This window comes from Myxine glutinosa, chromosome 14 (assembly GCF_964187855.1).
Source record: "Myxine glutinosa chromosome 14, kmMyxGlut1.1, whole genome shotgun sequence".
In the NCBI taxonomy this organism is placed as follows: Eukaryota; Metazoa; Chordata; class Myxini; order Myxiniformes; family Myxinidae; genus Myxine; species Myxine glutinosa.
Window position 1 is genome coordinate 36,020,706 of NC_136274.1, and position 25,221 is coordinate 36,045,926.

Genomic DNA, 25,221 nt, shown 5'->3' on the forward strand with positions numbered 1-25,221 from the left:
TGTACGAGAAAGTGGTGCAGCTACTAGATGCCAGACCTGACTTGAAACGCACAGTTGTTCCCAGACTGGGTGAACTGCATGTCGTGATGGCTGCTCTGAGGGCTATCGGAACCTCCATGGAGAACTCAGGTATCGATGACGCCTGGATGGAGGGTGATGTCTATGGTTCTGCCACGACCAGGCAAATCCTGAAATGCACGCATTACAAGCGCGCTCTCCGTGCTCACATCTATTCATATGTAGCACTGTATGAGATGGCACTGGAGGAGTTCTTCAGAGACAATCCACAACTGAAAGACGTTTGTTTGGTTGCCACAGAAGAAGTAGAAACTGCCTGCCGTGAGGGGAACAAATCCATGAAGGCCGAATCAGTGAAACAAGCCAACTGCAACCTCCTTCAGGCCTTTGCCACTGCTGATGTGGTGAAGACATTCCAGGACTGGGAGGAACAGAGATCCAAGAACGCCATGTTCAAATCCATGATGAACTACCTACGCCGAGTCGAGACGATCCTGTTCTTCGTGGCAGCATCTCGGAATGGTGATCTGGTGCTGCATCTCGAAGCTGGAGAAGCACTGAGCAAGCTATTCTTTGCCTTCGACCGCATCAAGTACAAGCGGCTCTGGCCCCGCTACATCGCAGACATGTATGACCTGAGAACCAACCACCCAGACACCTGGAGGGAACTTGCAGCAGGCAACATATCAGTCACCAAGAACGAGATTCCCTTTGTATCGATTGGTGCAGACCACGCATGCGAACATATCAACAAACTGATGAAGGTTCGCTCTGGACTGATTGGCATCTCTAACAATGCCAATGCTAGACAGAGATTCTTCATGGCCACACCAGAACTATCATGCCTGTCGAGAGAATTCAAGGGTCAGTTTCATGTGGAAGCTGGGAAGGTCACAGAGCATCATGACCTGGAACCAAGTGCAGTCAAGAAGGACCATGATGCAATCGACAAAATCAAGGCTGCCATACTCAGTCATGGCAATCCATTTGCCACAGAAGGTGACCAGTTGCACAATCTGATCACACATGCCTACATCCCACAGGAGTATGTTCCATCAATCTTGAACATTGATGTCACTGGTCAGCAGCTCTATGAAGACTATGTGTCAGAGAGAATCAATGGGGACACCAGCCTCTGGGCACCAGTGAAAAAACACAACAACAAAATGTTCATGTCGGGGAACAGGAAAGCCACTGTGAAACTTCGAGACAAGACTGTAGATCTGAAAGAGACCAAGGATCTCTATGGACGGCTGATGGTCCTGGCCAGGTCAAACCGAGACATCGACCAGAAACATGCAATTGGGAACTATGAGTTCACTTTGACACCGAGAGCACTCTTCGCTCCAAATGGGGCAATGCTGCCATGTACTGACAAATCAAAGTTAATCCACCTCCTGGGGAAGTTGCCACAAGCAGAACCCCCCCATGATGATCAGCAGCCATGCAAGCTGCAAGTGCTCTGCACCCAGATGCAGCAGATGTAGAAACCATGGACTTCACATCCAGTGAACCTCCTCATGCATGTCGGAAAATTGCAGTGGTGGACGGGATGGTGGTTGTGCAGAAGCTCACCAAGAAACCAGCCACCTTAGTGACAGTCAAAGATCTCAGTGACTGCTGAACATGCAACATGGCTGCAAGTCTACATCAAATGTCATCAAGATGTCATCAAGGCTCTGCAGATGCTAGAAGATGCCACTGAGGTGACTGAAGATATGCTCTCTACATTATCTACATTTGTATGTGCTGCATACTCACCAAAGGGCATTCACATCGAGACGATCCCAGAGCTACGATGGCATCTCTTCTGTAAGCACATGGCAGAAAGTGACAAACTTCCTCCTACCCTTGGGGCTCTCAAGAAGCACATCCTCAGAGTCCACATCCAGGCCAGAGTATGGGGTCAGGCAAGTATCCCCTGAGCAGGAGTTCCTGGATCCACTGAAAAGTGGCTTCTACAAGGACACAGATGGTCAGGTCAAGCCCACCACAACTGAGGTCCTCCCAGCCCCCAAGGCCATCATCGAGATGGTTAGATGTCAATGCAAGGCAGACTGTTCATCTTCCAGATGTTCTTGCAGATCAAAGAACTTAACATGCACAGACCTCTGTCAGTGCAGCACCCAGTGCCAGAACGATGAGGACTCCCACGATGTGATGTTGTCTGATGAGAGTGATGACGATGTGTAAACGTGTTTATTGTCAGAGACGCTGTAATCGATTAGTCCCTATATAAATACTTGATCTGATGTGTTCTCCTACGCCATGATATTCAAGCTGAAGTCCAGGTACATAGCATCCAAGAGGTTGCCCTAAAATTAATGCTTGAGGTTACCTATTCCTGAAATTCACAACTCTCCATGCAGGTTATCTTCTTTGTACTACAGAATAAAACATTCGTCAACATAATATTTGGCTCTATGATTATTTTAGCTTATTTTACTTGGTACGATTGGATTCCTTGCCCCAGAAAATGTAGGTTTAGCTGTTAAAATCAAGACCCTAGGTCATCTAGAAGCCAAGATATTGAGAAATATCAATTTTTAGCGCGGCCATTTTGAAAATCCAAGATGGCCGCCATGGAACCTTCCATGCAAATGAAAACATCACTTTTCCGATTGGTTATACTATAAAGTTTCCAAAAAAGTATAGTTTTGCAAATCTCCAAGAAAAACCAACGAAAATACACAGTGAACCTGACTACCCCGCCAGGACGTGTTTTCAGTGGTTTTTAAGGCTTTTGTGTTAAAACAAATATGGCGGCCGAACCACGCGTCCGATGACATCATCAGTATTTTTTACCTCCACTAATTTATCCCTAGATGATGGTCAAGAAATTTCATCTTGATCAGATGAAGTTTTGTACTTGGAGAATTATGACGTCATAATGGAGGGATCTATGACATCATCATGAACATATTTTATTCCCCATGGAGAGTTCTTTACAATGAGCCAGGTCTCAATTTTTCTATGCAGCGCTTTCGGAGATATAGAGGTGCAATTTTTTTCCAAGATGGCGCCCGTACCACGTAACGTCAAAATTGACATTAAACAATTCTCCAGGTGGAGTTGCACCAATGGTGAAAATTTCCTGTCAATCGGACCAACAGTTGCAGAGAAAATCATATTTATTTTGTGCGGACAAACAAACAAACAAATATGTTGTGCATAGCACGATACTTGCGAAATCCCTAAAATAAGCTGTTGACCTATGATGACCTCAAAAATAATTGGTGGTTGAATTCAGTGTCCAGATATGAAAATCCTCTTTAAATTTCCAGTCAATTGGATGAAAATTGAGGATTTGAGAAATCTGGCCTATGTTGACCTTTTGGTCTATGTTGACTTTTTGGCCTATGTTGACCTCAAAAATAATTGGTGGTTGAATTCAGTGAGCAGATATGCAAATCCTCTTAAAATTACCAGTCAATCAGATGACAATTGAGTTTAGAAATTGACCTATGTTGACCTTTTGGCCTATGTGGACCTCAAAAATAGTTGGAGGTTGAATTCAGAGACCAGATATGCAAATCCTCTTCAGATTTCAAGTTAATCTGAGGAAAATTGAGCATTTTAGAAATTTTGCAAAGTTGGTGACCTTTGGCCTATGTTGACCTATTGACCTTTTGACCACAAAAACAATAGGCTTCTTGATTATGACCAACTCTACTATTTGGTGAAGTTTCATGAAGATCGGTTGAAAATTGTGACCTGTAGGTGACTGACATAGACAGACAGACAGACAAACAGACAGAATAACACACAAGACCAACCAATATACTTGAAAAATCTTGGATTTTCGCAAGTAACAAACCGACATAGAGTTTGGCATCAGGGGCTGATTTCCAAGCTTCCCTCTTTTGGCTTTTCTCCTTCACTCTGCTCTCTCATATCGAGCTTTCTCTCCGACCGCCCTATCTCTGTAATTGTCTATGGCTCAACATCTCCCTCTTTCCCTATCAACAGCGGTGTCCCTCAGGGTTCTGTCCTGTCTCCAACACTCTTCCTTCTTTTTATCAATGACCTTCTTTCTGCTCCAAATAACCAAATGCACTCACATACTGATGACTCAACGTTGCATTCCTCCATGTTTTTCCAATCTGCCCCATCTTCCCTCACTCGATCTACATCTCGTTTGATCACAGCCACCTCTTTAAATTCGGATTTGCACAAGATTTCCCAGTGGGGCAAATGTAATCAGGTTAAATTCAATGCTTCTACAACTCAATTTCTTCCCATATCCCTCTCTAAAACTCCCCTCAACTCTCCAATCTCCTTTGAAAGCTCCACAATTACACCATGTGATACAGTAAACCTACTAGGTTTTACCCTAACTTCAAATTTATCCTGGAATCCACAAATTACACAAATAGCTAAATCTGCCTCGAAGAAACTGGGAGTCCTGTTCAGATGGTGAAGATTCTTCTCCTCTCAACAGTTGCTTCAACTATATAAAGGATTTATTCGTTCTTGTATGGAGTACTGCTCTCATATCTGGGGAGGTTCTAGCTCCACGTACTTACTGGACAGAATTGAATTAAAAGTAATCCGACTTATCAACTCTCCCAATCTGACCTCAAAACTCGACCCGCTCAAATTACGTTGCAAAGTTGGCTCTCTTTATCTTTTCTACAGATATTTCGGTTTCTGCTCCCAAGAACTTGCTGCTTGTGTACCTCCACCATTAGCGAGACCATGGATTACTCGACAAGCCACTCCATCTCATGGTTACTGTGTGGCCATTGGCAACTCAAGGGTGGGTAGTTATGATGTTTCTTTCTTCCCATCCACTGCCAAACTCTGGAATTCTTTACCTTCACATGTCTGTCCAAACACTTATGATCTTCCCCTTTTCAAAAATCAGATTTTCTTTCTCAAAAACTCTTAGACTATTCTCTCCTTCTCCACTTTTCTATCAATGCAGCTCTTTTATTTAGGCCTGGCCTCGATGAGGACTATATAATTGGTGCCTGGAGCCTTGTACATAAAAAAAAAGAAGAGAAAAAAAGACAGACAAACAAACGGACTCAAATGCAATACCTTCTCATCTGGCGAGGTTAAAAATCAACTTGTGTGTCGTCAGACGAATAACCAAAAAACAAACAAACATTTATTTCCTTTTTTTGTCTCGACACAAATCTGCGACCGCAGCACTCAAAGGGTAAAAAAAACAAAAAAATATTTTCTATTCCTCCCAACGTGTTTTTCGTCGCCTCCAACTTGCCATGAATGCTTCAATCTCATTCTTCCTTCCAGGTTTTCAAGATAGGTGTTCGTCACCATTTCAAAACACACCCCCATCCAAAACCGTGATCGTTTCTACCCCCATAACCCCCCAGCCCCACCGTTGTTCCCAGTCGCCAATAACACAAGCCTTTTCTTTCGTGCAGTCGGTTTTCTTGTCTTGTTATGGTGGCCATGTCAGTGTTGTTGGTGGCAGTGTTTTGGGTTTTTTTTTTTTTTTTGCAGATAGCTTTTCGATTTTTACGCGATCGCGATATGAGTTTACGTTCTCAGATTTGTTTCGTGACATGGTAACACGTTTTTGCTAAGTTTAAATAAGTACGTTTATCTCATTATTACATCGTGAAGAAAAGAAGTGATTCAATGATTGTTGACGCCTGTTACGGTTCAGAACAGACTTAGAGGCCGCGCGGTTCGTATTTTCATTTGTACAATATACGAATACTATTTATACAACTTGTCATTTAACAAAACTTTTCTGAATGACTATAAAATTAATCGTTATGTGGTGATTTGGATGTTTTTCGTTCCAGCTTTTTCATATATTTTCGAATGGTGTTAATGTGAGCTCAGGGAGTAGCATCCAGGGCTGTGTTCAGTTACCAAGTTTCTTGTGGAGCGCTCGGGAAGTGGCTTAAGTACTCCATTTAAAACCGTTGATAAGGAACGGGTGGCTTGGCAAGCGCTAGCATGCCGCTCTGTGACCGAATACCCAGGAGAAAATGCTATGATTTTTTTATGTGTTAAATGTGGGAATGTTCGTTTTCAATAGTTTGTTGTGTATATTTATAGTATTCATAGTGCTGGCTGCAATATAGCGGAGAGGTGTATGTTATATACATGCTAGGTTGACCAAAGCTGGTTTGCGGGGAAATAAAATATGGGTCGCTAAGGTGGGGATCAGGTGGGTCACACGCTGTCCATTGTTTTCTCAAGATAATCCCTTTAGCAGATCTGTCTTTGGAAGCTAAACTGGGATGTTGCGATGTTGTACACACGTGCTATGTGTATTTGATATAACCTTACACACACACACACACACACACACACACACACACACACACACACACACACACACACACACACACACACACACACACACACACACACACACGTCAATGCGTCATGATTTCCACCTACATTAGCATAGCATGATTATGGCTTACACACATGTTTGGTTTTTATACACGTTTGGCTTTGGTTTTGCTTATATATACACATATTGTGTGCATGTTGTATTGTATACACACGTTGTATGTGACGTGCACACACATACACACACTCGATGCAAAATGTGTTAATTTTTGTGCAAAATGGGTTTCTCTTTTTTTTTCTTTTTTTGTTATGTTTCATGGTGATTTTTTAAAAGTTCTCTGTGTATGTTGAATATTTACAACTTTGCTACTGTGTATATTTGCTTCAATTGGTTGGATTACGGTGGTTACGTTGTGTGTGTGTGTGTGTGTGTGTGTGTGTGTGTGTGTGTGTGTGTGTGTGTGTGTGTGTGTGTGTGTGTGTGTGTGTGTGTGTGTGTGTGTGTGTGTGTGTGTGTGTGTGTGTGTGTGTGTATATATATAATTGGTTGGATTACGGTGGTTACGTTGTGTGTGTGTGTGTGTGTGTGTGTGTATATATATATATATATACATGACATACACACGTTATTTCTTTAGAATTACTATCCCCAGCTACACTTTTTTGAAAAAAAAAAAAATCTAAACAGATGGGCAGAAATTCTCCAAACTTGGTGCAAGTGCTACAAAGGTGCAAGAGCAGTATCATATTCAGCCTTCCCCCTCCAGGGCTTGGTCAATTGGTAAAATACTGAATAACTACAATTACGGGAATATTTTGAAACATTTAGAAAAGAAACTTTGCAATCAACATGCAATCAACATGAAATATGTAACTGTTTTTGGATTTGACATCTGGGTCATGCCCTTTAAAATTACCCTTTAGAATTGCCCTTTAAAACCCTTTAGAACCCTCTGGACTGTGGGTTGGAAAGGTTCTTGTTGTTCATTTTTGACAAACTAATGGAAGGAAGGAAATAACCAAATATTGAAGGAGCTTCACCGCTTAAAAATTTAACTCAAGTTCATAGTTTAACATACGCATAAATTTTATTTTGCGATATTTGAAAGTAACGCCTGTAATTATAAGGTGACTTTCTTCCAAGAAAAACAAGCCACTTATTCAAAATTGATTAAAAAAAAAAATTGTGCTTTTCTTTTTGGCGTGAGATGATCATCTAGGTACTGTATCCTTTTCTCTCTAATTATCAATATGACATTTTTATTCCATTTCAGCAGCTGCATTGTGTATGTAGACACATCAAGCTGATCTGCATGGCCGTGATGGCTCAACACAGCAGATTGGAGAAGGACCTGGACAGGGATGTACGAGATCTCATCTATTGTGTGACAGGATTCAAAAAGCAGGAAAGCAATTTCTCCCACTATCACCAGCTTGTGATCGCCAAGCTCAGGTGTGTGGGACATTTTATATTGTACGTGTAGGTAAAGTAAATAGTAGATATAATGAAATGAGAAATAGTGCAGAATGGACTCCGAAGATTATGCTAAAAGACTGGCGCTTTATTTTAATCGGATGATTTTATAACATCGGCCCGAAACTTATTCACAATGGGTGGTTCCTCGATTTGTTACGTTACAGGGTCTAAGGCCTTGAGTATTTGCTTGCAGTTACAAGTTTACATCCATCTGACACTGATATTTACTTTCAGACATTTTTAAAATTGCAAATAAGTCTCTCACTCTTTAATATTGTGATAAAATCTCACATAGGAAATATCTCACACCGGAAGACACTCCAACTATACATACATACAAATGACCGTTCCATATTAAAACCGTTAAAAAACAAGACCGAAAGTCTAACAGCAGCGTAGCCGGGCTTGTTTGATACTTTAGTTGAAGAGGATAGTATGATCTGGGTTGAGATACCAGTTAGCAAATAATGTAAGTATTAAATTATTTTGATGTACTCTCGAAATTTTGATGCAAGTCTCGAAGCTGTCTGTCACCATGGAAGTGAAGAGATTGCATTGAGACACTGGTTTATTCTATAGATTTATACACTTATGTTTATACACATATAGATGTTGGTCAGTTAGTTAGTCAACACTATCAAAGTGACCTCAGCACCATCCCGACCACACACCACTGTGTGTATTACGGAACGAGGTGTTTTACGATGGCCGGAGTGCAAATCTTGCCACCAATCTCCTTGAGAGAGGACCCAGTGAGTTGGTACTCATTTTGCTGACCTCAGAAGGATGACAGGCTGAGTCAACCCCACCTAGTGTTAATTCAACAGCTGACCAGGATTCAAACTCAGGACCCTCGGATCCCAAGCCCTCCACCCTAACCGTTAAGGCAACACCAGGCTTAGGGTGGTTGGAGGCAGTCATAAGAAATGCTTCAATGTTTGAAGAGCCCTTAATCAAAGTTTTAATTATAAATGATCTGGGGGGAATGCACCCCTCTCCCTCCCACCCCCCACATCCCCCATCATATATCATCACACTTGTCATAATTTGAGTTCCCCCCAATCATCAAGTGTGATAATTTGTCCCAACCAGGTATATGACGTAATATATGAACGTTCCCGAAAGGGTGTTGAATGAAACATAACTGGCAAAGCCAAATGGCATTACATTCTACCTTTCCGAAGCGTAATTGTTGGCTGTAAAACTCACCCAATATGTCGGATAAATATGTGGGGGACATACATACATACATACGGAAAGACAAACACAGGAACCAAACATCTGTAAACACAGGAACCAAACATCTACGCCATAAAAAATCGTTTGTTTAATCACGAATTTGCCAGTTCTAAAAGCCTCTTTGCGAGTTTGAAGAAAAGGAAGAAGCGCTAATGTATGGTTTATTCACACAGCAGTTTGAATGGAATTTATTATTCTACGACAGTAGAAACCCTTTAGAAGGACACGGAACGAGCATACAAAATTGTATATGCAGTAGTGATATTTTGCGAGGCAATAGAAAAAAATATAAAACTACACAGAAGGAGCCCACAAACAACCACAACCACAGCCACAATAACAATTGAGTGTTATAAAAGATCCTTATTTTACTTCATGTGTTTCACGTGTTTGTTTGTTTCACACTGAATGAAAAACGTAAAGGTGGAGCATGCAGATTGTGATACATGACAGGTTCCACGATATGTCCGGCCTGAACGGCATAGGAATCAAAATGGCGGTGTGTGGAGTCAGCCGTCGTAATGTAATGATGTACTCTAATGACATCACAACGACATCACATCGCCCCTGTCATGTGACCAGATCCTCAGCTCTGATTGGTGTACATTTGAGGGGACATACATACATACATACATACATACATACAAACACTGTTCTAGACGGCTTTGCCCTGTGGGCTACACCATAAAAAAATGAAATGGGATACAACTATATGGTTTGCTGTATGTGAAAGAACATTTCTCAGTTTTGTTGTCAATAAAATTGTTAAGATCATCATCCGAATCAAAATGGACTTGTGGGGATTGCAATCAAATGACGTACGAACATGATCAATATCCTCACCACTTGCACTTGACTGGCATGCTCCCTTCATCGGCAGGATGCGACCGATCTTCATAATTTTTTTTATGCCACTCAAATTGTTTTCCTCGATGGTGGCTACCTTCCTTGGGCCTTCCTGAAGATTCATTGAACCTGTGTAGTGTATTTGGTCTCTATAAGCCAGGCAACACACTGTGCTTTTTCTTGTGAGTGCCATTTGCAGTAAATGTGACATCACGTGTCACAGTAGACACCTGGAAACGGAAAAAAGGCAATAAAACTTTAAGAAGCCTTTTCACATGCAGTAAACCACATCGTATCCCATTTCGTTGGTTTTTTTTATTCCGGTTTGAATTTGGAACGGTAATTTGTGGACACCCTATATGTATGTACGGCCAGTATATATCATTTTTACATTTATCTAATGCTCGTCATGTAGCTTGTGCATAAATCACAAGAAACTTATGAGACGGTGTACTTTTATGGGAATGACAAGAACGTTCGTACATAAGTAGACAATGGACAAATACCAAGAGTTTTTCCCCACCACATGAGCTATGGGTTGAGATGGCCAACCATCAGGCCAACTAGTGCTAACAATCCCCAAAGTTCTCCCAGATAACTTGCGCATTGTTTTTGAAAGGGACATTGTTTTCACAATGGACATGCTGAAAGCTAGACGACAATTAACATGCATGACCAATTGCAAATAATTGTCATACAATTTTACATGGGTACTACACAGTGATAGATACTGTATTGTCCATGCTGTGCTGTTTATGCATTGCGTTGATTTCCTTGTATCATATCTGCGGCAGGTATCACGACTATCTCGATGTGGACCATTGTAAAGTGGAAAGAGCCATTCACGGGTATGTTTGATGCTTCTAAATTCTATCTTATTTGTCGGTTTTCAATCTGAAACTCAATTAGCATTTGAAAACATGTCACTGTGGTCACTTATAAATAGCTTCAGACAACGTATCGACAGTATCTGTTTCTTTGTTGTATACTTCCTGCGAATAATGAGTCGTTTTGGATTTTGTGACAGTATACATGAAAAGCTGCTGCTGCATTCCCAGCTTGCGAAGGCTGGCGCGTGGTGTTGGCTGACGGACTCCTTTATGACTCTCATTACACCTTCGTCCGTCTTGATTAAGGTAGTCATTCCATGTTTTGTTACACATTCAGTCATCAGCTTACTACCATTGTGATGACAACTATATAATATGCTTTAGTCACAAATGACAACCTTTCATTAAATAATGTAAACCCTCTGCTCTACATAATGTAAACCCTTCCTCTACAACTTTAGCACCTAGAGCTTTGGTAATCGACCTGATTTTGGTTTTTAAAGAGAGACCTTCTCTCCTGTAATGTCAGAATCCCTAAAGCCATGTCTTTGTGTCGAAGAGTGATTGATTCTTCGAGCATCACTTTGCAGATAAATAATTGAGCTTTGAACGTCCCATAAAGCCCTCTCCTACCAAATCTATGCGAAGCATGTTGATGTTTTTCCTTTTGCGCTTCACTGGCAAAAAATTACAGACATGTTATTTATTTTACCGAAATGACATATTTACACGAATGGAAATGGTGTCGTATTTATTGTCTGGCCCAGAAACCCTGCTGTGCAAAGTCGCTCCTTAAATGTCCCTTTGGTTGGGGTGACGAGGTTGATTTATTGCCGAAGCGTGGTTTTTACGACTGCTCGTTTATCACACAATGACTTTAGCTTTACACCTTGGACGTGTCTGTCTGTCTGTTTGTCTGTCTGTTTCTGTCGGTCGTTTACCTCACACTGCTGACCAAAATCGTGCATGCACGCTGGATGTGTCTAACTGAAGAAAGAAAAACATTCTGAGCAACCAAAGTCTGCCTCTTCTTCTTCGTTTTAATGAGATTGTAAAAATAATGAATGCTTTTGAATACTGAATCACCAAGAGCTTTAAATAATTTATTACTCTCATTTCTGTCGAGCACACTAAGCATTCTGTTTTCACATCCGTAAGTTTTCAGAGCAGGTGTTTATGCCTCCATCGACGAAGTTGCTGAAGGCATTACGTTTTCGGGTTGTCAGTCCATCCATCCTTGCGTCCGTGATAGGTTTTTGTTGCCGTGATAACTTAAGAACGGCTGAAGGGATTCAAGTCAAACTTGGTACAGGTATGTATAATGATGCAAAGAGGAACTGATTAGATTTTTGGGTCACGAGGTCAAAGGTCAGAGGTCCCGTCAGGTAAAAATTCAGTTACCTAGCTAACTTGTGAACCAGTGATGGGTTTTGACCAAACTTGGTAAAAGTATATATTATGATGCAAATATGAACTGATTAGATTTTGGCGTCGAAGGTCAGAGGTCATGTCAGGTAGAAATGTGATACTTGAGAACAGCTGAAGGGATTTAAATCAAACTTGTTACAGGTATGTATAGTGATGTAATAATGTAGGCAGAGGCATATCGGTCGACATTGCGACGTTGAAGAGTGCCGTTGTGGTTATTACATGTATTGATACGTTTTTCTTTTTCTTCCTCTTCTTCTGCAACGGCCACAATATTCTCACATTCTTGTGGGAATAATTCTGGTTGTTATTTATTCCCAATTCTAGTTTCTATTGTTCTCTTATACCTTTTATAAACCTCTGGCTATCACAGAGCTCGGCATTAACGGTTGTCCGACTGTCCGGGACAGGCAGTTGTGTTCCTCGAACAAGTGAACACCTCAATAAATCTGTCCGAGGTACATTACCAAGATATGTCAGTTTAATAAATCTGACATATCTTGACTTCCACCATAGTTGCTCATTTTCTTGTAAAGTGAGTAATTAACATCGACGAAGAGGATCATCTAAAACGGGTGTGCGGCTGTCTTCTGATACCTCGGGGGATGGATGCCCCTGCCTTGCATAATCCCAGGTCACCTGTGGGCAAGGTGTAGTTCCTGTCAGCCCCCCTTACCAGGGTAACGGTCCGCAGTCATGCGGTTTAAATGGCAGATGGCCCTGCACATCTGGTGGATGAGAGTCCAGTCGACTCCAACAGCATGGGTGGAAGAGGGTGAATTACCCAACGGTCAGCAGAGGGACGGAGAGGAGTGGTGACATCCCCCCCTCCCCCCCCCCCCCCCCCCCCCCGGTCAATACAACACACTTGTGTGTACCTGCCATAGAAAGGCAATATGATTGCATACGCCATCATTGCCCGAGGAGACTTGACATCATCATCAAGAGGATCATTTTAGACCCGACCATCCCGATGCTGTGGCAAAAACTTCAAAGCAGCATAATGGTATCGCCCCACATGCTCACAGTATGAATAGTTAGACAGGTGCAAAGATTGACTGGACAGGTGAAATCGAAAACTTATCTGTTCCATTGGCAATCTGGGAAAAAGTGAATGTTGAGCCCTGTGTGAAGAGCATCAGACTACAGTGTTTATCAGTTCATTTACCAGGTACTGCTATCCACATGATTCATGCACCTGGAAAATGCTCCTTTGTTACTTTGTTTTGCATTCCTTTATACACCTGTCCATTTGTTTGCTTTCTCAGATGCAAATCTAGTAATTACTAAAAATACTAGTTTTGGTTGATTTTTCTCATGTGACATACTATCTTTGAGGTACTGTTAGGTAGAGGGAACAACACAGTTGAAGGAAGGAAAGAGCAAAACTAGCAAAAGTCGAAAAAATTCCCAACCAAGAGGTTCTGCTTCGCTGTCAAACCGGTGCCAAACAACAACACACACACAACATGCATTTTAAGGCCATTTTCCCTGCAAGAGCGGGGGTTAGCCAACCGGTGCCAAAGAATAAAAGAAAATAATTTGAATTGGTTATGAACCTTAACACTTTTTTTTCTAGGCTTTCATTTCACATTAAGGTTCTCTTGGAGAAATCCAAATTTGATATTTCTTTCACTTCTAATTTGCATTTATCTTTGTTGAAAGGTTATTCTGCTGGACCTGATCTGGTACTTAGCAATAGGCTTGATTCACGAAGTCATCAAGTGTAGCTTCTGGTTATAATTGCCAAATATAATAAATTGTGCTTTACAACATGTTGCTGATGGAAATGATAATAAATTACATTCTAGCAGAGGTCCATGGTAAAAATACCACGACAGAAATGCCTTAGCGTATTTATTATATAGAAGGAGAAGAGAAGATCAGACACCCTGTCTTCATTTTTAATTGAAGACTTAGGGTTAGGGTTGATACCTTGATTAAAATTTACAGAAATAAATGACAAATATATCCTGGATTATCCCTTTATTCTGACACTCGGACATTGTGAATTCGAGTCCGAGCTCAGAAAAATATGAATTTAAATCTTATTCGATTCATACTTCCATTGAGTTTTGTATGGAGTCACGATATATCCGATAACTAATGAATTTTCCAATACGACATCTGCAGTATTTTTTTGTTTTTTTTTTCCAATTAAAAAAACATAACCTTTTTTTGCAAACGGTCTGTGGGAGGAGGCACGTTTTATAGACGGTGCAAAAGCATACCCGCAGGCTGTGAATGAGGTAGTCCTATGATCATCATACAAGGCAATGATGGTTTCACATGTGAGCTCATTCCATTGTTTTTGAAACTTGCATATCTGCAATAAAGTCATCATTGTTAACAAACATTTGGCTTTGTCCCACAACACTGAGAGCAGTGTGTAGTTTTATTTCTCTTTTTTTTGTGCAGGATGACTCTCGTCACAGGCTGATGTGGTTGCTTATACGACTGGCGGAGTCTCCTTCGAGTGCACCCTTTATCGCAAAGACCACAGAACGCCTGGAGTCAGGTCAGAAGATTTATGTGACTGGGTCTTTCAATAGATCAAGCGACCTCCTTGTTTTAGGTTCCAAGTACTGTTTCAAACAAAATGCATTTTTCCAAAACTGACGATTATTCTCTCATTTTTGTTTCAGCTTTCATGTCAAATTGTTAAAAGTAAACCAGTAAGCCATAAATTGGATTGAAGAAGGTTTTTACGGCGTAGCCGGTAGGGCAATGCCGTCTAGAACAGTATTTGTCTGTCTGTCTATGTATGTCCCGACAAACGTACACCAATTGGAACTGAGGATCTGGTCACATGACAGGGGGACAGCATTTAGTAACTATTACAATTTCATATTTCACTGAAAGGAAATATAAATAACTTGCTGTGTAACGTTTTGGGGTCCCACCGGGTGTCGTAAGGTAGGTAGGAGGTTTCAGAAATTCCTCAGTACAATTATGATTTTGAAATGTGATCAACACGGACCTTGCTCCCAAATCCGGAAGTGCACAAATAATGGTTCACTGGTTTGATAATATATTGATACAATCGTGATTTACCATTATATTTTGATACTAGCGGGGTCACCCGTGGGAATCCCACGGGCATGGATGTGTGTGACATTTCGACATATTGAGTTAGATGCTGCACATTCATTTTTACAAAATGGTTACTGGCAAGTCATCAGATCCAGAAATGGTGTGATGAACACTTTATTTATTTCACATAATATGTGACCCCTCACTCCTCTCCACCTGACACTCTCCTGTCTCCACCTAGCACTCCTCTCCTCTCCAAACCCTCACATCCCTCTCCTTTCCAATCCCTCACCTCTCCAATCCCTCACACTCCTCTCCAATCCCTCACACGCCTCTCCAATCGCGCCTCACACTCCTCTCCAATCGCGCCTCACACTCCTCTCCAATCACGCCTCACACTCCTCTCCAATCGCACCTCACACTCCTCTCCAATCGCGCCTCACACTCCCCTCCAATCACTCCTCTCCAATCGTGCCTCACACTCCTCTCCAATCGCGCCTCACACTCCTCTCCAATCGCGCCTCACACTCCTCTCCAATCGCGCCTCACACTCCTCTCCAATCGCGCCTCACTCGCCTCTCCAATCGGCTTTCCCCGTCTCGTTTCTCTCGTTTTTCTCCCGTCTCGTTCTTTTTCTTGCTCCAAATCGGCCCATCTCACCCGTCGGCCCGTCGGAATCGGAAATCGGCCCGTCTTGCTTTCGTGCTTGCGCGTAAATAAATTGTGTTCATGACACCATTTCTGGATCTGATGACTTGCCAGTAACCATTTTGTAAAAATGAATGTGCAGCATCTAACTCAATATGTCGAAATGTCACACACATCCATGCCCGTGGGATTCCCACGGGTGACCCCGCAAGTTTGCATTGACGTTCGTGGATGGACTCGTTCGCCCGTCTCATTCGTTTTCTTGCTACATCCTGTTCAAGTCTGCGTTCTTCATCGATCGTCTCATTCATTTTGGAAATAGAAGTTTCCACGCAGCGCATGAATTGTCACGATCCTCAAGAGGAATTTGTCTCGTAATCATCAAATGATAAATGGCAAGTAAATTACATTGTGAAAATTTAATATTTCAAATAGACCTATTTAAAGTGTATGCGCAAATAACTAATAAATAAAAAAACGAAGAAATATGTCTCGGTAATTTCCTGAACTCGGTAATTTCTCGGTAATTTTACTTCCGGCTAAAAATGTTGAATGAAATAAAAACGAAGAAATATATGTCGTTTTGTGACGACTGTCATCAAAGGTAAACGGTGAATTCACTCGGTTTATTCGGTTCGGCTCGGTTTAAAGAAAAAGCGATAATGTCGAAATGTTGACGTCTGTGTCATGTTGGGCGGTGTATGATACTTGTTGGCTGTTGGGCGGTGATATGGTGTATTTTTAAAAATATATCTCTGCGTTTTCCCGCGTTGCTGACACCGAGTCTAAAACCATGATGGTGAGTTATATTGGAGATAAAGGCGTGAGAGAGACTCAATGGCCTTGAAGTTACAGGCATTTGAGAATTCATTTCGTTCTATAAACGGCAACTTTCATCGGATTTTCTTCCCGTTTTTTTTCAACCGAGTCTAAAACTATGTTAGCGACTGTGAAAAATGAAATGATATATCGAATTTAAAATAGATATCGACACATTGCCGTCGGTGTCATGTTGGGCGGTGTATGATACACCATGACGCGATTTTAAAAAATATATCTCTGCATTTTCCCGCGTGTGTGGAATGTTTGTGGAAAATTAAAGATTTCAAATAAACCTATTTAAAGTGTATGCGCACATAACTAATAAAAAAAACGAAGAAATATCTCGGTAATTTCCTGAAACATATTTTACTTCCGGCTAATATGTTGAATGAAATAAAAACGAAGAAATATATGTCGGCATCATTGTTGACGTTTTTGTGACGACTGTCATCAAACGAAATAGTAATATATCATAACGGAAAAGCAAAAGCGAATTTTTAATATATATCGACACATTGCCGGCGGTGTCATGTTGGGCGGTGTATGATACACCATGACGCGATTTTAAAAAATATATCTCTGCATTTTCCCGCGTGTGTGGATTGTTCTCAATTATTGCTGACACCGAGTCTAAAAGTAAAACCATCGATAAAAATGAAATCATATGGTGAGTTAGATTGGAGATAAAGGCGTGAGAGAGACTCAATGGCCTTGAAGTTACAGGCCTTTGAGAATTCATTTCGTTCTATAAACGGCAACTTTCATCGGATTTTCTTCCCGTTTTTTTTCAACCGAGTCTAAAACTATGTTAGCGACTGTGAAAAATGAAATGATTTATCGAATTTGATTTGAAATAAAACTGGGGGAGAGCAAGACACCACGGGCCTACAAAACAGGACTCAAAGCTATGCGAGTTAATAAAATGGTGGATATTTGTTTATAGCCACTCCCAGAATGGGTGGAGCTATGGGTGGAGCTACTCTGCAAACCGAGTAAGCCACACCCCGGACAGACACCCAACAGATAGACAGACAGACAGACAGAATCATCTACGGCTATTATAATATAGATATTAATACGATAGTATTAATTTGTGATTGGAATGATGCTGTTTGGAATGAAAATATAGAGATATTGAGTTTAAAGCAGAATGAGGAAATGACCAGGGTTTCCATCCATGACATTCACGGATTCTCCATTTGCAGTTTTGCCATTTGCAGTTTCGCCATTGACTGGATATAGCAACATTCATACTGGGTACGTTTTTTGCGCAAGTCCTTCACGAACCTGGTGTCAATGACTGACGTTCGACTGAAGGTGGCACAGGAATGTGGAATTTATTGGTTCATCATTTGCCATTCGCCATTTTATTTTACCCTTCACGAACCGGCTGTCCATGGCTGTAGTAAAAAAAAAATTTATACTTACATTATTTGCTAACTAGTGTCGCCACCCAGGTCATACTATCCTCTTCAACTAAAGTATCAAACAATCCCAGCTACGCCGTTGTTAGACTATCGGTCTTGTTTTTGTTATCGAAAAAGTAAGGGTACATCTATTTCTATGTCTCTGCTGCCAAAGGCGCCAGAGGCATTACATTTTCGTGCAGTCCGTACATCCATGATCAATTTTTGGAGAATTTTTTTTTCGCGCAGCCTCACATTCCATGAACATCTACAATGAGTCACAGGAAAGATCAAGACCAAGGTAAACATCATCTGGAAACTAGCAGACACAAGCTGGGGATCAAGTGCATGCACTATTCACACTGTTAGCCTTGCTGTTGTTTACTCGGCAGCGGAACACTGTTCTCCTGTTTGGGCAGACAACAACCACACAAAACACTTGGCAACTGCTCTGAAAACACTGATTTAGATAATCAGCGGTACACTGATATCAACACCTGTGCAGTGGCTCCCAGTCCTGTCTAACATCCCATCACCTCATATGTGCCGGAAGGCAAGAATGCTGAGAGAGTTTGACTGCATCAAAGCTTCCAATCCATGAAGACCTGAAAAATCTACCAAATATACGACTAAAGTCACTCAAACCTTTCTGGAGCTGTGCAAATGTTTTGAGTGATGCGGGGTTTAACGCAAAGGAAAAATGACACAATCTCTGGACAGACAACAACATTGCTAACAAAGAACTGGTGATTGATCCAATAGAAGAACCTCCAGATTTCTACCCAGAAACAGTGGCCTTTGCTCAACAGGATCTGCACGCTCCATGCAAGGACATCACACCACCTCCACAAATGGAATTTCAATGACTGCATAGCACGTGACTTTGGTCACTGAGATCAGACTATTCATCACATTGTGAATGAGTGACACCTACGGAAATTTGACGAAGGGTTTAGGACAATTCATCTAACAGACTTGACTTGGCTGCCCAAATTAGACTTAGATCTGCGAGCTACAATTTGTCATACGCAGGAATGGAATAGAACTGTGTGAATTCCAAGTAACACCAAGTTTCACTGTTACTTAACATAATTTTTCTCCTAACTAACCGAATCACTGAAGCCATATTTCATCTCGGAGGCATTGTAAAGTGTGTTGTATTACCAAATTTGTAACACCCTCGACGAAGCTGAAACCATGATTGAGTAAATGATTTGATTACTTTGTAGCTAATCATGTGGAGCGCCTGCCTGGTGATGCTGAACATAAAATGAATGAACTTACTCCTTCACAATGTCTAATTAAGCCCCCCCCCCCCCCATGGGATACGGGGAGGCTTATACCTCTTGTAGGGATTGTTTCTACAATTGGTGCCCCCAGTTTTTAATGGCACCTCAAGAGATGCCTCGTCCCCTCGGAGTACTAAACTGCCATTTATGGGTTTTTGTTTTTTTTCCTCCTTTTTTCTGCGAATGTCCAAACTATCATGGAGCCAACTGGGACTTTTTTTAATGCAATTTTGCATCAATAATGGGAATAAAAAGTGTGTGGGGTTGACATATTTAACATTTTTACCAAAACTTGAGTAAGATTTGTCTGATCAGAACGAAATTGCCCTCTGGATAGCCTAGACCTGGATTATGGTACATTTTCGCTTAATTTACATCATACCCCCTCCGGGTTAAAGGTCCAGGTCAAATGGCGGTCTGAATAAATAATGTGTTTTGTTGTCATCACTCAGTTTTGCCAATGTGGAATCTGAAAGACAGTCTGGCCTTCCATGTTGTCCTTGTATCATAATGTTGTACCTGCACTGTTGTGCACCAGATAAATATTTGATTTGTGTCCTTGACCTACTTTTTTTAGGATTGTGACCTAATTAACAAAAAACACCTTTTTAATAATTTTAATAATTTTCCTCCAGTTTTCATGATGTTGAGTTTTATGGATGGGTTGTAGATGGGAACGCATTTCCTTAAGTTACACTCTATCCCTAAATGTTGAAGTACAAGGCCTGGCCTCAATGAGGACTGTATAGTCCGTGACTGGAGCCTTCAACATAAAAAATAAATAAAGAAAATCAAGGTCATATGGCGGTCTGAAAATAATATGGATCTCTTGCGCCAGGGGACCCTTACCTTTGGTGATTGTTTTGTGATCACGACATATAGTTTGGGCTTGATGTCCTTGTATTGGTGGTGTGATGTTAATATCGTATTGGTGGGATTGATGTCTGGCTATACAAACTTGAAATAGAGTTGAGTATAATGATCAGATCTAATGATTGCCATGTCAGCATATGAAATTTAAGCTGTTTCAATGTAACTAATAAAATGTCTTGTTAATATGAACCTTTACATGCTGAGGGTTATCATGTGCGGTGTTGTCTGTTACATAACGTAAATCTATAACTTGTGTTGTGTGATGACATTTCTGGTGGTGTATGTTTCTACAACATCGTGTGTTCAAATGCCTTTTGTAGATAAAGAGGATACCTGGAACAGTAGCTTTCCCGATGAGAATAGAGAATCTGATGATGCAGCTCTGTCTGATACAACGGTACTTCTTGTTGCTCTTCCACATTTGTTGCCTCTAAGTTGTGCTTTCTTCCACTATTTGCATCTTTTGGTTGTCTTGTGTTTTTTTTTGTTAACATTTTATTATTTTTCAGACTCTGTTTTGCTCAAACCACTCTCTCATAATTTCTGCCTCGTGTGTATCCACTAATGCAACCTTCACATACACGGATTATTCTTACGAGTCCTTACGGATCGCCAACTCGTAGTCAATCACAAGCATCCATAAATAACTCGCTGGTATCCGTAGATAACTCGTCACAACTCGCAACAACTTTTGACATGTCAAAAATCATCTTCCGTTATTTACCGATGCTTGCGATTGACTACGAGTTGGCGATCCGTAAGGACTCGTAAGAATAATCCGTGTATGTGAAGGCACCCTAAACTACACAAGCTTCTTTTCATTTAGCTCTGGTCGTTTATTTTATCATTGGAGTATACAGCTTTTGTCTGTGTTTAGGAATGGTCTGAAGAAAGCTGGGAAGAAGGAGAATTACAATTGCAGCACAGCATCCAGAATAAGTCAGTTGATGTTCACGGTGATCTTCCTGTGGGCTCCATCACATCAAACCTTACCACAAAAGCATTGCCCATTCCATTCTCATCAGGTTGGCGTACTGCATCTAAAACTTTTCATCCTGGCTTCATTCTTATTAGTCTAGCCTGTTCCCAATGGGACGGGTGAGACTATTGTAATGGGTCTGTGTATCGGTGAGTATGTGTTTGCATGCAGATCTACTTAAATATAGATCGTTCCTTCTCAGATCAACTGTATCAACTTCTCAGATCTCAGATCAACTTCTCAGATCTCAGATCAACTATATACCCCGTCGAGGCTGTGAATTGTGAAACGCTCAGTCTTGTTTCCATTGTTAACATCACATTTCACACTGATTTTTGTGCCAAAGAGAGCGAGCTGGATGAAAGGAATGTCCTGAAACAGCACCTCATGTTGCAATACTGGAAGGAAAATTTTGGATGTCAAGTGTGGAGCAAGCATCCTAATTCTAGCCTTCTTGACCGCTGGTGAGTAATGCTATGACGAATACAGAAGAGCAGCGTGTTGCACCCTGGCCTTTTTTGCCTGGCACCTTTCTTTATTTTACACTTCAGTTGCTTTTATTTACAGTTTAACGCCCCCTTTTTGGATAAAATGAAGACTATCAATCATTGAGGTCTTGTATTATTTTTTTGGAATGAGTAGAGTTCAGCAGAATGGAGAAACAATTGTGTAATTTATAGTAATAACCTTTCACGTGAATCTGCCTCCAATATTGTTCACACATTGAGCTTCAATGGGGTTTGGGATCGTAGTGGTCGAATTGCCTATTTCTGCATTTTCATTTTTGTAGGAGAGTAATTATTTTCAAAATTCTTGCTGGCTAGCTTTAAAACTGCAGCGATATTCAATAGGATCTTGTATGAAATATGTTATATGGTCACTGTCCATATCTTTGCCGTAATTGGTCTGCCCATTAAGTGCACAATTAATTTTTAAAATTGGCGCTCTTCTGCTTGATTACAATATATAGGGTCGGAAAATGCTAGAAATGAAATCTCGTGGCATTCACACAATAATAGAATAACCATTAGTGTCAAGACGTTTCTTGAAGAGTCTTACCAGTGAGCAGACATTCTCAAATGTTACTCACCCAGGTTGTCTTGTAACCTTCTTGTATTATCCATGGTGTGCAGGGAAAACTACTGCTATAGCTCAAAACCTTTTTATGAATCGGCGCACAGAGTTGTTATGACAGAGGCACAGCTTGTACGAGAGGTTCTTTGGTAAGTATTGTGTTCGATACAAGAAAATGGTCCTGTTAAAATAAATAAATGAAATAAACATCAAGCAGGGTAAGCAAAGGAAAGGGGAAGGATGAGTGATGTATGAAACAAATATTTGCAAAAGTGTATAGTTGCTGTTAATGCAACTTTGTTTTATAGAGATAGCCAATAGAACACAAGCTTCCAAGGTTAAAAGATTTATAGAACGAGAGCAATGTTGATGGCGTGCCGTCCCACATAAAGCAAAGTTGAAAGATGGCAAAGGTCCCACAATGAATGACCTGATATGAAAATTTGAGTTAAGTCCCCTCCCCCCCCCCCCCCCCCTCCATTATGGCCCCTGTGACCCTAAGTACCTGCCCCCGGGGCATGAACTGGGGGTCGAATCCAAAAATTCCTTACATATTTCATGCATTTCCCAATGTTGATTGCATGTAAAAAATATTTAGAAATGTGCCTGTATTTGCATTTTTCGGTATTTAAACGTTTGACCCTGCCTCAAAGGGGAGTGTGGCAAAAATGACACAGCTCCTGTATCTTATTGCCATGTGGTGATCATAACTACCAAGTTTGGTGAATTTCTGCCCAACTGTTTAGGAGGCGATTGACCTATTTAGACAAGAGGGACAGACAGACAGACAGACAGACAGACGGTTGCAATACCACCTTGTTTTTGTCAAATATGGGGATAATAAACATTTCTAAATAAGAGAAAAGGAGTAACCATTTAAGTGATGGAGAATATCATTACCCCTTATAAAGGGAAGAGAGAGAGACACACACACACACACACAGACAGACACACACAGAGACACACAGAGAGGCACACAGAGAGAGAGACAGAGAGAGAGAGACACACAGAGAGAGAGACACACAGAGAGAGAGACACACAGAGAGAGAGAGAGACACAGAGAGAGAGAGACACACAGAGAGAGAGACACACAGAGAGAGAGACACAGAGAGAGAGAGAGAGACACACAGAGAGAGAGAGACACACAGAGAGAGAGAGACACACAGAGAGAGAGAGAGACACGCACAGAGAGAGACACGCACAGAGAGAGACACGCACAGAGAGAGACACGCACAGAGAGAGACACGCACAGAGAGAGACACGCACAGAGAGAGACACGCACAGAGAGAGACACGCACAGAGAGAGACACGCACAGAGAGAGACACGCACAGAGAGAGACACGCACAGGGAGAGAGACACGCACAGGGAGAGAGACACGCACAGGGAGAGAGACACGCACAGGGAGAGACACACGCACAGGGAGAGACACACGCACAGGGAGAGACACACGCACAGGGAGAGACACACGCACAGGGAGAGACACACGCACAGGGAGAGACACACGCACAGGGAGAGACACACGCACAGGGAGAGACACACGCACAGGGAGAGACACACGCACAGGGAGAGACACACGCACAGGGAGAGACACACGCACAGGGAGAGACACACGCACAGGGAGAGACACACGCACAGGGAGAGACACACGCACAGGGAGAGACACACGCACAGGGAGAGACACACGCACAGGGAGAGACACACGCACAGGGAGAGACACACGCACAGGGAGAGACACACGCACAGGGAGAGACACACGCACAGGGAGAGACACACGCACAGGGAGAGACACACGCACAGGGAGAGACACACGCACAGGGAGAGACACGCACAGGGAGAGACACGCACAGGGAGAGACACGCACAGGGAGAGACATGCACAGGGAGAGAGACGCACAGGGAGAGACACGCACAGAGAGAGACACAGATATCCAGTCTGTTGGTGTAAGTTTAAGATGCCGCATCCAGTGTAAAGGCAGAGTCCAATAAACAACTTTGGCAGCATTGATGCTCTGAAAAAGAGTATGTACATTGTAATGCATTTGTGCTCCAAACATGATGGGGCAGGCTGAAGCAGGAGATAATTTTTTCAGCTCCTGACCACCTCATCATCCGAGATAAGCTTGCGATGAGAGTCAAATTTAAGCTTTGTAAAGTGAAGGCCTGGATTTTAACGGCAGGAGACCAGAACTTGATAGGATTGAATGGGATTTTGTTGTCACAAGAAAACGCACATATAAAAGTGGAAGATGTACAACAATATCACAGGGAATGTGGAGAAGCAATTTATTGCGTTGAAAAGTGAAGGTAAGGCTATAAAGGAGTGTGTGTGGTTCACCTTATTCTTTTGAGACTGGTTTGTTATAATGTCGCTAGACCTCCTCTCTCTTTTTTTTTTTTGTTGTTTGACGTCGGTGGTGTATTTTTGTAGGTTACTCTCTGGTGCACGCAACCTGTTTGTGTTCAAAGAGGAAGAGGGACGTGTGATTGTGAATAAGGATATTGCAATTTCACATCTTACTCAGGTGAGGCTGTGGTTAGATATGACAAGCTAAACCTCGAATGTGGAACTGACTGTAATTATGTTTTTGATGTTCAAAATGATGTTCTTCCCTGGTATAGATTGCTGCACTTCTTTGAAATGTCTCTGCTTTCTGCACTTTGTTAATTTTATCTTTTAGCAAGATACAAAGAATAACTGTAGTTTGACTGACAACATGTAATACTTTAAAAAAACAAAAAACTAGCGAGCTCATAGAACACGATACCCCACACAATGTTACTCAAGGATACACCAGGAAACGAGATGCAGGAGGAGGCCATTCGGCCCATCATGCCTGCACCACATCAACATCAGACCAATTTTACCCGTCAAAACGATGCAATTTAATTGGGGGAATGAGGCGACGAATGTGGATGAGACCATGTGGCATGCTCAGGGTTATCCCAAGGATGCCAAAATATAAATGGGGAAATGCAT

General features: G+C 41.7%; 1 protein-coding gene across 1 annotated transcript in view; it reads left to right on the forward strand.

Moving 5' to 3' along the window:
* Positions 1-5,492: 5,492 nt before the first annotated feature.
* Positions 5,493-25,221, forward strand: part of TUBGCP5 (tubulin gamma complex component 5) — a 78,314-nt gene continuing 58,585 nt past the window's right edge. Inside the window, exons 1-10 of the mRNA XM_078768592.1 lie at positions 5,493-5,555; positions 7,575-7,753; positions 10,657-10,710; positions 10,890-10,998; positions 14,539-14,638; positions 20,512-20,588; positions 21,069-21,216; positions 21,517-21,634; positions 22,304-22,393; positions 24,673-24,766. Of these exons, the coding sequence (XP_078624718.1) occupies positions 5,553-5,555; positions 7,575-7,753; positions 10,657-10,710; positions 10,890-10,998; positions 14,539-14,638; positions 20,512-20,588; positions 21,069-21,216; positions 21,517-21,634; positions 22,304-22,393; positions 24,673-24,766 (972 nt within the window). The 5' untranslated portion in view covers positions 5,493-5,552. The remainder of the gene's footprint in view (positions 5,556-7,574; positions 7,754-10,656; positions 10,711-10,889; positions 10,999-14,538; positions 14,639-20,511; positions 20,589-21,068; positions 21,217-21,516; positions 21,635-22,303; positions 22,394-24,672; positions 24,767-25,221) is intronic.